At 53.9% G+C, this 12,726-nt stretch overlaps 1 protein-coding gene across 1 annotated transcript in view; it reads right to left on the reverse strand.

The window, feature by feature from the left end:
* The window catches only part of PLXNA2 (plexin A2), a 177,512-nt gene that overhangs the window by 147,574 nt on the left and 17,212 nt on the right, over window positions 1-12,726 (reverse strand). The window contains exons 2-3 of the mRNA XM_074925739.1: window positions 7,435-8,689; window positions 5,963-6,145 (exon numbers count right to left, since the gene is read on the reverse strand). Coding sequence (XP_074781840.1) covers window positions 5,963-6,145; window positions 7,435-8,622 — 1,371 coding nt within the window. The 5' untranslated portion in view covers window positions 8,623-8,689. The remainder of the gene's footprint in view (window positions 1-5,962; window positions 6,146-7,434; window positions 8,690-12,726) is intronic.

Here is a 12,726-nt window from a genome sequence, read left to right on the forward strand (position 1 = left end):
CAGAGACTTGTTTCTCAGACATTTCAATTAAATAACCTCTTCAGTCAAGCAAGGATCATCTGCCATCTTACACCTCTGCTGGGACGCAGAGCTCTGCGCTCCGGGGGTGATCACGACGTCAGCAAAGCCCCTGACCTTACAGCCGGTGGCTAAAACCAGGCATCTCCTTCAGAAACGTCTGAGAACGGATGGGTTTTATCTGCTCAATATCGGCCTGATGTCCTCTTGGCTCCTCTACACACTGATGCAACTTTTTCCTAAAGTGCTACGGAATGTGTGCGGGGGCGATAATTAAGGATAAATTAAAAGGATGAGATAACCATCCGTAGAATGAAGTCAGATAAGGACAGGTTCGGACGTATATTTCATTGTGAAAGACCTACTTTATTCCCACTAATGGAACAAATTAAATCAGCCAAGCTGAATAAAACTATCACATACCGAGACGTAACAACGCACTTAAAGTTCGCCTCTCCCCCGACGGCACAATCCCATCGGGTGTCACCGTCCCTCGCTTTCAGCACAGGCGAAGCTCTGTAAGGACACACGCTACACACCCTGCGTCCAGGCCTTCAACACGTAAACAGGAACGCGCTTCCAATCATAAAAACTAGTTCCAGCACTACGTATTTTTCTGTAGTACTTCTCCTCCAGACAGAGCCCAAGCAGCTCCTCACAGGTGACCTTGGACACCAGAATTGATTCCAGCCACGAGCAGCGCAGCTGCCGCTGGGACAGGGCGTTACGGGAGTTGGGAACAACTCTGAGCCCCTTTATCCAGGAGGATCAGGTCAGAATGGAGATGCGCACGCTATCTTTCCGGGCATCTGAAATGACCAAACCCAGGTTCTTGCCTGCAGCACCGAAGTTTACACAGAAGACACGACGCAGAGCACTTTGTTTCCTCTGCAGAAGCAACCCCTGGGCGCAGAGCCCAGCCCTGGCAGCCAACACGCCAGCACCGACGAACATGCCCCACACCTCGGAGCATCTTCGGGCACAGATCAAAGATTTATCACCACTGGAGTCACTCAGTGCGGGGGGAAAACCAGGAACAACATCACTGTTACTGTTTTTCCCCGGGGGCCTCACATGTGCCATGCTGGGGTGTTCCCAGCTCACGGGGACATAGGCGAGGGACGGAGAGGGATGGAGAGGGACAGCGAGGCTGCTGGCTCCCGCTGCAGGACCTGCGTTCCTCCTACAGCAGGCACACAGAGCGTGATGGTAAAATAATACATAGACGGTGCACTGTCAGACATAGAAGAGACATTTATTTATTCTTGATCACAAACAATGTCCTCCATTGACAAGCTGAATGAAGGGCACTTCACTGATTTATTAGATCTAATAAGAAACAGACCTCTTGGGATGAAATACAAGATTGATTTTTAGTGGTGAGCCATGCTGCTATCCCAGCCACTGTGCTCAGCCTGATGAGATGAAACCAGGCATGCACAGGGACAGAGGGAGCTGAAACAGCACTGGGTAGGGGAAATAAATGGAGAGATTTGCACGAGGAAGGAGAGATGAAATGGAAACAAAGCTTGAAGTAGCAGCCCTTCAAACCGAGGGTTACTCTTCTCTTCCTGCAATCCTTCTTTTTCCCACTAAGCCTAAGAGAAGAGCAGCAAACTACTAGGAAGTTTAAGGGCAACTCTAGTACGGTTCTTGGGAAACCTCCGAGTCAGACCCTTCCCATGCATCTTGCCTTTCAGAGGAACCCCTCTAAATATAGCAAGTATAATCTTCACATCAGTCTCAGCATCTACCAGGCAAAACACATTAGCTGAGTTCCGTGGATGCCGTTTTCCATCAGGAAAAAGACAACTAGCACAGCAGTGCTTAGCTTGAGGCCCTATTAATAGCAGTCCTAATTATATGGCTGCAAATTTAATTCATAGCAATGATTAGTGTCAAAATCAAAGGCATCACACATCAATATTGATGGAATTGTATGAAGCCCATAAACAGAACAAGCAAGCCGACACATCTCCCCCCAGCAGTTAGTTGCTGTTAACTGTTGCATTAATGTCTCTTTTAATTTTGCTCTGTGAAAATTGTTTTATTGCAGGAACCCAACATTCGGAATGATTACGTCTCTAAAATGATCCCCTTCCCCCTTGCTCCCTCAGCCACGAAGCTGAGATGCTTTGGAAGCAGAGATGGACCATCGACCCGCAGGGAGATCTGCATCCCCTACCTGTGCTTCACCTGAAAGGTCACGGCATCACCGTGAAGCAAATCACCACGTTTGCTTTTCATCCACTTAGAGAAAACTGCTGAGGAACAGTCGTTCTCAAAAGCAGAGGGCTGGCGGGGAGCAGGTGGGGCATCGCGGGGTGCAGCCGTTCGGCAGAGGACGTGCCCCGAGCACACCGCGAGTCCCTGCCCCACGTGCAGGTGGGTTGTGGGGACGTGTGAGAAAATCCCTCCTCCGGCACCAGGTTTTAATGGCGAATAGACGCATCGATTCACCCGTCTCCCTTCAGCAGTTACCGAGGACTGACGGAGCGCAGACCTGCTGACCCAGCCGGGGCAGCCACGGCAGGGACGGGCACACCCTCCGCCCTGCACTCAAACCCTGACCCCAGCAAGTGCTCTGGTTCCCTGCAGGAAAGGTGCCAAGTTCGTTGTCAACTGACTTATCTGATATTACAGACTTATTTGCCAGCAGCTCTGGTATCACCCCTGCTCCGTGCAGCACGGCCACGCCGAAGTCACAGCCGGGCTGTGCGGACTCTGCGAGTCACCTGCCCGGGCTGCCCACATCAGCCGGAGCCGCGGGGCTCTGAAACCCCACAGTGAGTGGGGAGCTCGGCCCGGGAAAGCTGCCAGCCTTGCCACACGGCTCTGCACTGCTCCCGGGCAGAGAGAACACTGCTCTCCTTCCAGTGCTGGATGCTGGAAGGAGCAGAAAGGGACCTCAAACGTACCCAGGAACAGAGAAGGGGGTAGAGCTTCGGCAACACGGGGCTGTGCAGGCAGGGATGTCTGCGCAGGCAGGGGCTTGGGGACCCGCAGCAAACAGCTCCTTTGGAGGAGAGAGGCTGAAGCAGCAGCCACCACTTTCCTAGAGAAAGCTGCACGAGGCACTTAGGTGAAGAGCTAATGGCAAAAAGGACATCGGGGAGGTAACGCAACATCTTCCGTAACGAATTCTCACTGGGGAAGCGCAGCCAAATTTGAAAGATTTCAGAGCTGGCTCCCTGACTTCTTCCCTCCAGCTACACAAAAGTATCTTCTTTGAAACCCCAGACTGAGCCACCAGCTTGTTTCCAAAGTAAATCAACGGCTGTGGGAGAGGGAGTAGGTGTGACGTGGCTTTCAGACATTAATTGTGGAGGTAGATATGCAAGGTGGTGAGCTGGAGGAGATAAGGCGTCTATCTATAAATCTCTGGCACTTACAGAGGTGCGTACATTTTTACCATCCTCATTTCACATATGGGGAAGAAGAGATACGGAAACGTTTACAGTCCTGAGCATCCTGAGCGCTCGCTGACTTCGAGACACGTCTGCGCTTGGAACACGCACAAAAACCGGAGACAACCTGTTAATTTCCCACCCGGTCCGCAACGCCTCCTCTGCAGCGGGACTCCCGAGAGCCCCACAATTCAATGCAAAGCTGCTTCCTACGCTTCACGTGGCCTCTCTTAGGCCACGTAAAAGATAATCCCACATGTCAAAGGCGGAAAGATTTACTAAAGGTGCGGACAGGACTGAGCGATAGAGAACAGCCTCAGCCCCGGGCTGCTCCAGCTAAGGGTGATGAGCGGCTCGGGTCTCGGCTGAGACACCTCCCAGCCACCTTAAACAAGGGAGCGTGGCCGATGCCACGGAGGGCTGACTGGAGGGAACGCCTGGAATGAATTGGAGAGATGAGCCAGTTTTCTTAGTGCCTGCTCACAGCTCAAAGAAGAGGCGAAGGAATCCCGCAGCCCTCCCTCCGGGCAGTGAAGTGGATGGGCACGAACAGATTGACTCTGTGTCCAAAGAGTAGGTGTTGGGTGTAGAACTGCAAGGAATTAAACCGTGCTGGAGAGGTTGCTGCTTCTGCCATCTTACATAATTCATGGCATGGGACAGTAAACACCTCATGTGCAGGCACAAGCTGTTTGCTTTAACCGACTCTAAATGTGGCACCTCCCCAGCCCACCCTGAGCAGCGAGTCCGGGGCTGCAGGGCTGGCCTGGAGCTCCACACCCCCCCACATCCCCCCGCTCCCTGGGCTGAGCACCTCTGTCACCCGGGCAGGGAGGAGAGGGGCTCTGCTTAGGAGCCCACTCCCCCCCCAACCTTCAAAATCGCCCCACTGACACTCGAGAGGCACCAGGGAGGCACCTAATTTACTACTCCTCAGCACTTGTAAAGTGCTAAATGAATATTAACGAACTGATGTAATTAAAATGATGCAGACATTCAAGTGTAGTGTCTGCCTGTCCTTGTATCTTCCTGGATAGATGAGGAAGAAATTCCCTGCTGCTTAAGGACACAAAAAAAAATTAACAGCCTGCTGTTGATTACATTGGTTAACTCTTTCCCTGGTAGGACGATGCAGGGTCTGCATTTAGCGGCTTCACCTAATGCGATCATTTACATTTGAGATTAATTTGAAGGATCTCAGCTTTCCAGAGCAGCATCTCCAAGGCTGGTTTTGCTGGAGCTGGTTCAGACTTCTGCACTCACTGATGAACTGGCTTCCAGTTGCAGACCAACAAGGCGTGTGGGGGGGTGGCCCCTCCGCTTCCACACCCCAAAGCCATTGCCACACTCATTTTAAATGTGGAACTCTCAAGAGTGAGGACCACACCACAGATGTATGGCCGGGCCTGAGCAGCCTTTGCACCCCACTTACTGAAGAGCAGTTCAGAGGACTCAAGGCTGGTGGTGGTGGGGGGGACGGACGGACGACAGGAAAGATTCAAATTCCAGCTGGACTTCAAAATCCTAAAACTCACCCCAGTTCCCCCCCACCTCCTGTGCTGGGGAGGAAACCAGCAGGAGCATCTCTTTGCCCTGGGCAACTAGCCCCATCGTTTGTGATGCAGAGGGTGAGGAATGTTATCTTCCAGGACTGATCAATCACCCAACAGTCAGAGGGATGAGCTGGAGGTAAGAGGCAGAGAGGAGCAGTAGGACTTTGCCCTGAGGCTTAGTTTCCAAAAGCAGCCAAGTTAACCCATTCCTACCTCTCCATGACCAAACATCCTTCCACCATCAGCAGTTGTGCCGTCATCAAAAGCTTTCTAACTCACAGAAGACCTACGTAAGTTGCAGAAGGATTGCTGGGAAACAACTGAAAACTATTGCACGGTTTTCCATCAGTGCGTCAAAAAGGAGGAAGAATCTGAGACCTTGGATTGCTGAGGTTCACTCGTACTCAGAAGTTGCAAGCCAGCTCCTCACTCTTCTCTAATCGGACTGGCTCAGTAGTGCCTTGATCATTTCTGCATCAGCCCCACAAACACACACACACATCCCCCATCGTTCACTGAAGGATAAAATGCCAAAGACCCAGACAAGCACCAGGGTAAGGCCGTGCTGTACGGGGTGCTGAGCCGTGTTACCCTGCTGCTGAGGGAAGTCTCTGCCTGGAAGCCCGGGAGGTGCCCTCGGCCCATGCGAGGGGATGCTGGCACGGAACCGCCGCAGAGCAACGGGAACGGCGCGGCCTCCTCCGGGCTCTTCTCCAGGACCATCCTGCAGCAGTTTCTGCTGCACTTTCCCAAGGCTCAGTACTTGTTTACTTCAGAAGGAACCACAGCAACGCCACTCTGTACTAACAGCTGATGGATAAACTTGGCCTCACCATGCCAAAATCTGGTTTTTGCTCCTGACTGGCTCCCAGTTTCATGCTGGGAAACATCTGTAAGACACAGCAGCAGCTACACGCCATCAGAGTCTCCCAAGAGAGATGAAAAATGGATCCTGGCTCTCTGAAGCCATGGAAATAAGCTTACCTTCTTCAGCTTGCCAGTCTTGGTCCCCACGAACACCACGCTGTAGCCGTTGTAGACGTAGGAAGCAACAGAAGTCATCCGGTCCCGGCTGGAGGTGAAGAGCGTCACCCCGTCCACCGGTGTCGAGCCTCCCAGGGGCTGGTTGATGTCAAGCCCGCAGAAATTGTCATCGATGGGGACTGGCTGGAAAGACGAGGTTTGGGGCAGCCGTGAGTGAGACACAAAGCATGGGGCAGCCCCACACCCTCGGGCTCAGGAAGCGGGAGCTGGTGGGGTGGGAGCCACCAACACGCCACCCCCTGCGCCCAAGGACCCTCCAGGCCGTACAAGCCCCGCGGCTGGCAGCTGGCAGCGGTGCTGGCACTGCCGTGCGTGGCGTGGGACGGGCTCGGGTCAGCCACGAGAGAGGAGAGGACCCCTTGGGAGCAGCCGCCCCCCTCTGGCACAAGCAGCCCAGCTCCAGGGCAGAGATAAACCTCCCCCACGGGAACTGGGGGCTGGTGGAAAGCGCCAGACTGTGTGGAAAGGTGGGTGATCACCCAGGGAACAGGCTCTGGTAACACAAACCACCCGAGTGCTAAGCAGGAAGATGCATTCCCGCTCCTTCCACCGCCCACAAGCCACCTCGCTGTGCCTCAGTTTCCCTCCTACAACACAGGGAACACAGATGCTGCCTTCTTCCTACAACACCACGTGCCACGAGTAAAGGAAAATCGTCCTGCCAACAGCTAAGTATTATCACGCCCTATCAGCTGAGGTTGCTTGAGTGAGCTCCTACGTGGCACAGGTGGGGTGGTGACATGGGTGGTGACATGGGTGGCCAGCCACTGTCATGCTGACTGCAATCCACTTATTTTCCACAAGGGACATTAACTACCAAATGCTCAGGCACATCTAGTTGCAACTGCAATGGGATGACTCGCCCCAGTGCAAGCCAGCACGCAAGCTTCTTCTCGCCTTCCTTTTTTTTCATTTCATTTAACCCACGTTTATCTCTTCCCAGCAGCCAAACTTAATATGCTTGGCAAAAGAAGGCCCCAGGGATTCTCAAGTCAGCCCAGGAACAATCTGCATGTGAATCAAGATTAAAGAAATCAGCTGAATAAAAAATACAAGAGATGCAACTGTCATTTGTATTTATCTTGTTAGTTCATTGATACCACCCTCCTGCTCGGGGAAGGGCGAGAGCCTTCCTTCGGCTTCCAGAGCCCCAGGTTGGGAACAGCAAACGCTTCCAGCAAGCTGCACGTCTTTACTCATCCCCTGTGATGTGACCCCGTCCTTTCCCTGTCACCACCAACTGTCTGATAAGAACATGGATTAAAGGGGAGGAGGACCGCTGCGTCCGGTCTGTGTTTAGGGAAACTGAGGCACAGAAAACCGATTCTATTCTGCAAGGTCGTGTTCCACAGGGCCGGGCATTGATACCAGTTCTTGAGGACTCCCGCAGCCAACAGCCAGAGCGTTCTTACCGCTTTAGTGCACTGGACGTCCTTCCCCAGCAGCCAGTTGAGCTCCAGGTTGCCTTCCCCCTGGTAGCAGGACTGCAGGCGGTCCTTGATCTGAGCATTGACGGTGCGAATGGGGAAGACACAGAGCGCAGAGTCGTCGGGTGGCTGATGGTACTGCTTCTGTCCCTTGGAGAAAATGGCAAAGAGGACATCCTCCTGGGCGGTGATGTTGAGGGACTTGGCCAGCACGTCTCCCGGCTTGGCGAGGTACGCTGCTTGCAGGAGGCGGTACTCCGTGTCCCCCTTGACGCAGCCAAAGGGCAGAGAGACGTAGGAGTGGAACTTGGGGTCGTCTTTGCAGAGACGGACGATGCGAGACGTGTAAAAGAGATCGCTGGCGGAGTTGATGGAGACGCCCTCGGGGGTCTCTGGCTGGACAGTCAAAAAATAGACAAAGTTGCCACTGGCAAAACCATAGATGTAGAAGATGTCGAAGTGCGAAACAAGGGCCAAGGTATCTGAGGGGATTTTGATGAGGGACGAGACAAAGTCACTGTGGAGCTCATAATCCAACATTGCTGATGACTCTGGGTCCCGGGGAAGTTTGCGGCTGGAGAGGGTGGGGAAATAATCCTGCTTCCCATCCACTGCCGTGCCAATGAAGAGCTTCCCATCTTCACCTTCCGAGCGCACGATCACGCCGTACATTGTGCCCGTTTTATTGACACTGGACAGGTAGTGCTCCTTTTTGTGCGAGGGCTCTACCAAGATGAAGAGGTCATCCAGGCGCAGCAGCTTGCAGACCCCCTGGTAGAGGCTGCCACAAGCCAGCAGCCGGTTCTCAGAGTAGTCAATGATCAGCAGCTTGTTGACATTGTTGGTGAGGGTGAGGATTTCGCTGCATGGCTGGACGATGAGGGGGGGGTAGCAGGATTTATTGTCCTCCTCGGGACCAGTTTTATGAGCCACCAAAATGGTCAGGTTACCTGAAAGCTTGTAAACCCTGTTGATAGCTCCAACGTAGACTGCTCCGGTGCCTTGGTGGACAGTCAGGTGGTTGAACGTCCAGTCCCGGTTCTCAGAGTGGAAAGTGCTGAACAAGGCGTTGCTGGACACATTTCGGGAGAGCGATGCCAGGAAGAGACAGAGCAAAGCCACCGACCAGCCATCGGAGTCCGGTACCCGAGGCCAGTTCTTCCTCTGATCCATCCTGGGAAAGGCAAACTTCGTGTTCCCCGCGTGTGTCCTGTGCCCCAGCAACGTCCCTCACATGGTTCTGGGGAAAGGAAAGAAACACACAGAGCAAAGGATTAGATCCAGTGCACCCTGCAGATAAAATTCAAAGGAGGCTTTCTAATTACACAGTCCTTGAGATAAAGTGAGGACGTCTCTAAGCCCAACAAGAATTAAGCAGGTCTCCTAACTTATTGGTAAACAGTTCAGGCCTGATGTTTTGCCACTTGGTTCAGCCTCTGCGTGTTAATTTGTTATGTGGTTTAGCTGTTTATAACGTACTCTGCTCAGCCTTGGGAGGGGATAATCAGCTTCAGCCCAAGACAAAGCCTGCAGCTCACACACCCAACCATCAATCTGCAATCTTGGCTAAAAGGATGTCTCCTGCAGGGTATGTTGTTGGAAGCAACAGAGGAAATAAGAGGTGTTTTCTACCTTTAAATCCTCTATGATTTAATTTGGAAACCTGAGGAACAAGTCTCATGCAGGCAAGTTCACTGAGCATATACACACCGGCACTGCCAGCATCTCCCCTCACCCCTCCCCAGAGCCAGAGGTGCCCCTGCGGGAGCTTGTCAGGGCAGAAACTGCTCCCCACCTTCACAAGGTACTTTACTGACGAAAAGCAGCTGCTGGTGGGAGGCACAAGTGGCTACATCAGCAACCAGACACTGCCAGCAGCACCCTGTGCAGGGCAGAAATCACCAATCTGGGAGCCTTGGACAAATTTGCTGCTCTAACAAAGCTTGTAGGTGATGATTAAAACCTTCACAAAGCAACAGCTTGGACACTGGGTCCCAGAAGACTCGATGCCAACCAAACTGTTGACGTGCCCTTCCCAATAGCTCTGTGGGTAACAGGCAGAAGTAGAGTCTCCTTTGACTGACAAGGCAAGGTTAAACTCGAGCTGGAGACCTCTGGCCAAAATCTACAGGGGAATGAGGCATCAAAGGCAGGTTTGGTTGTTGTCTGGTTGCTGTTCCTTTTGTTTTCATGGGTGCTCCTACAGCACCTAGACCTCGCTCGGGCCCAAGGGATGGCTGGAGCCCCGCTGACCCCAGGACCATCCTCCCCGCTGACAGAGGCTGAATTAGGAATCACCAGGCTGGAATTTCCTTAGGAAGCAGGCGCTGGCCTCGGAGAGGCTCCGGCTGCGTGAGGCATGTTTACCCCAGAGCTCCCCATCCGCCCTTCCGGGCAGCGTGCGCTGACACAGCGGCTGTTGAAGAGGATCCTCGTAACCTGCTCCACCTCATCACCACTCACCTCTGATAAGGTGGCGGACTCCCCTAACAAAAACATGAACATTTAAGATAATCCAAATGCATGCATTTCCATGTTTGTCTCATCTAAGGGGGGTCTGGCTCCCATAGGAGGTATCGGCTGGGTTCCCACCTCAGCCCCCCTCGGGTTCGGCTGGGAGCGATGCCGGCCAAGCACCCCCCATGGCAGCAAGGGCCCGGCTCAGCAGAGCTGCTTGAGGAGCCGTGGGGACGGAAGAACCACACTCTGGGGCAGACACTGTGTAAGGGCCCTGAGTGCATCGGGGCTCTGCACTTCCCTCGTCACCACAGACACGCCCGGAGGTCACGGGATTGTGCCTCATCCTTGTCATCATCTCCAGACCTGGCCACGACTTGTGCTCCTGGCTTGATCTCAGCCTTGTTCATCACCTCAGATGCCTGGACCCAGAAAACCATCACAAGTTCTCCTTTATCCCAGATTATGCATTTCTTACACGCTCCAGGCTGGATGACCAAAGGAACCATTTTAACCTGCCCTGGGGGAGGGATGTTCTCCACCACCTCGCAGCACCGCAGGGTCACGCCAGCCCTGGGAAGAGGCCGAGGCTCCATCCCACCTGCCCTCTCTGCATGGAAGTCCCATCACCTCCCACCACGGCCACACAAGCCCCAAGCCCACACACCAGGGAGGAATCTGCAGATCTGACTCTGCTCCCCCGGCCTGCGTGCAAAGGCAGGAGGCTGCTCCCACGCTCAGCTGTCCTCACCTGCGGGCAGCCACCGGTTTGATTGATGCTGATCTCAGTTTTGGTATTTAAAATAATTCATGCTGCTGAAAACCTACACTGAGCTCATAAGCAAGTGTCACCGAATGGCCGCTCTTTAGGCTTGTTAACGCCGGGAGCCAGAGACGGGTGTTTCTGAAAGGTGACAAAGGAGCTCTGTCCCTGGGCTGCACATCTCGGTGTCACTGACAAGACAGGAGAAAAAGCAGTAATGGGTTTCTCATTCTGCTCAGGGATACATTTCCCCGGTTGCTTGCTTCTTATTTCCAGTCTCTTAATTTCCACCTTTGGCTGAAGCAGTTTCTCTCCCAGTGAGGAGTCCGCAGACGCTGCTGCATCCTTATTATTGTTTGGATGATTGTGGCAGAAAGAAGCTGCGGACCCGAACCTGCCACAGCAGCACCGGGGTGACCTCCCTGGCTCTTCTCATTACATTTCTGAGCGAACATCCCAGAATTATTCTGACTCCAGAATCTTTCAGGAAAACACAAATCAAAGGGTTCGGGAGGGCTCTCCATGCTGCCCACGTGTAAAGTGCTGCTGGAGACCTGCAGTGGGCACCGACAACCTGGTCGTGGGCACTGGGATCCCACAGCAGCTTTGCCCTTGGGTAACAGGCAGCAGAGCCCTGGCCACCAAGAAATCTGTGCTTGTCACTGGCAGGGAGGTGCCAGCTGGCAGCGTGGTGTCTTCCTCTAAAGGCCCAGGGAACGCCGCTCCATGGAGGAGCTCAAGAGCCCAGGAAAATGATCACGAGAGCTGCAGGTACGGGAGTCCTGTGGGGCAGCCGAGCCAGTGGCAGAGCACCCCCAGATCAACGCTCAGAGTCACCGCAGAGCACCCCCAGATCAACGCTCAGGTTCACCGCAGAGCACCCCCAGATCAACGCTCAGGTCACCGCAGAGCACCCCCAGATCAACGCTCAGGGTCACCGCAGAGCAACCCCCAGATCAACGCTCAGAGTCACCGCAGAGCACCCCCAGATCAACACTCAGGGTCACCACAGAGCAACCCCCAGATCAACGCTCAGAGTCACCGCAGAGCAACCCCCAGATCAACGCTCAGGTCACTGCAGAGCACCCCCAGATCAACACTCAGGGTCACCGCAGAGCAACCCCCAGATCAACGCTCAGAGTCACCGCAGAGCACCCCCAGATCAACGCTCAGGTCACCGCAGAGCACCCCCAGATCAACGCTCAGGTTCACCGCAGAGCACCCCCAGATCAACGCTCACGGTCACCGCAGAGCACCCCCAGATCAACGCTCAGGGTCACCGCAGAGCACCCCCAGATCAACGCTCAGGTCACCGCAGAGCACCCCCAGATCAACACTCAGGGTCACCGCAGAGCAACCCCCAGATCAACGCTCAGGTCACTGCAGAGCACCCCCAGATCAACGCTCAGGGTCACCGCAGAGCAACCCCCAGATCAACGCTCAGAGTCACCGCAGAGCACCTCCAGATCAACGCTCAGGTCACCGCAGAGCACCCCCAGATCAACACGTGAGGAACCTCAAGCACCTCAGCACCCCAGGCAAGTGCTCGGACACAGCAACCCGACTCGCCCTGCCTCGGGGAGGGCACAGAGGTGGCGGCTGCAGCACGGAGGGGACAGAGGAAGCTCTGCCCTGGGCTGCACAGAAGGGCTTTCCTCCAAGGCCAAAGCATCCCTCACTAAAAGGAGCCTAAAAATAAAGCCTACCTCGGTTTCTCATTCCCTGAGAAGAAGAGATGCTCCAGGGGCAGAGGGCTCTGGTTCAAGGGAAGCCCAGAAAGAGATTCTGCCGAGAATGGAGAGATGCCGCTGCAAAGCTCGGCACAACCCTGCTCCCGCTCAGCAGCTTTCCGATTTTTAAAGAGGCGTTCCATTGCAAAGTGAGAAAGGAACAGCGCGAGCTAGAAATTAAGAAATTTAAATAATTTTATATACATGTAATACATGTATGGGACAACAGAAGCTCTCACTTAGACCACAGCAGTTTTATATCTTTTCCAGGAAAATTTTCCTTCAGAGAGAGCACAAAAGGCAGAGTTGGTCTGGAGCTGCGGGGCG

This window comes from Athene noctua, chromosome 23 (assembly GCF_965140245.1).
Source record: "Athene noctua chromosome 23, bAthNoc1.hap1.1, whole genome shotgun sequence".
In the NCBI taxonomy this organism is placed as follows: domain Eukaryota; kingdom Metazoa; phylum Chordata; class Aves; order Strigiformes; family Strigidae; genus Athene; species Athene noctua.